This window comes from Myotis brandtii, unplaced genomic scaffold, assembly GCF_000412655.1.
Source record: "Myotis brandtii unplaced genomic scaffold, ASM41265v1 scaffold633, whole genome shotgun sequence".
NCBI lineage: Eukaryota > Metazoa > Chordata > Mammalia > Chiroptera > Vespertilionidae > Myotis > Myotis brandtii.
This window is the reverse complement of record NW_005370423.1, coordinates 3452742-3452964: the sequence shown is the minus strand read 5'-3', so window position 1 is coordinate 3452964 and position 223 is coordinate 3452742. Positions and strand designations below refer to the sequence as shown.

The 223-nt window shown below is 63.7% G+C and overlaps 2 protein-coding genes across 2 annotated transcripts in view; one reads left to right on the top strand and one right to left on the bottom strand.

The window, feature by feature from the left end:
- LONP2 (lon peptidase 2, peroxisomal) overlaps positions 1 to 223 on the top strand; it is a 195725-nt gene that overhangs the window by 117365 nt on the left and 78137 nt on the right. The window lies entirely within an intron of this gene.
- The window catches only part of ABCC11 (ATP-binding cassette, sub-family C (CFTR/MRP), member 11), a 49956-nt gene that overhangs the window by 7637 nt on the left and 42096 nt on the right, over positions 1 to 223 (bottom strand). Inside the window, exon 22 of the mRNA XM_014528394.1 lies at positions 2 to 223. Within this exon, the coding sequence (XP_014383880.1) occupies positions 2 to 223 (222 nt within the window). The remainder of the gene's footprint in view (position 1) is intronic.

Below are 223 nucleotides of genomic sequence, written 5' to 3'. Positions count from 1 at the left end.
GAAGTAGAGGAGGCAGGTGGCGAACAGGATGATGCCGACGAGCAGCACGTAGGGGGACAGCACGCTGACGATGACCATGTTGATCAGCACCACCAGGACCAGCAGCATGAACTGCTCGGCCACGATGGGCAGCAGCTGGTCCAGCTGGTCCAGGTCCCCCGAGAAGCAGTTGAGCAGCCGGCCCGTGGGCGTCGTGTCGAAGAAGCTCATGGGGCAGAGGGCG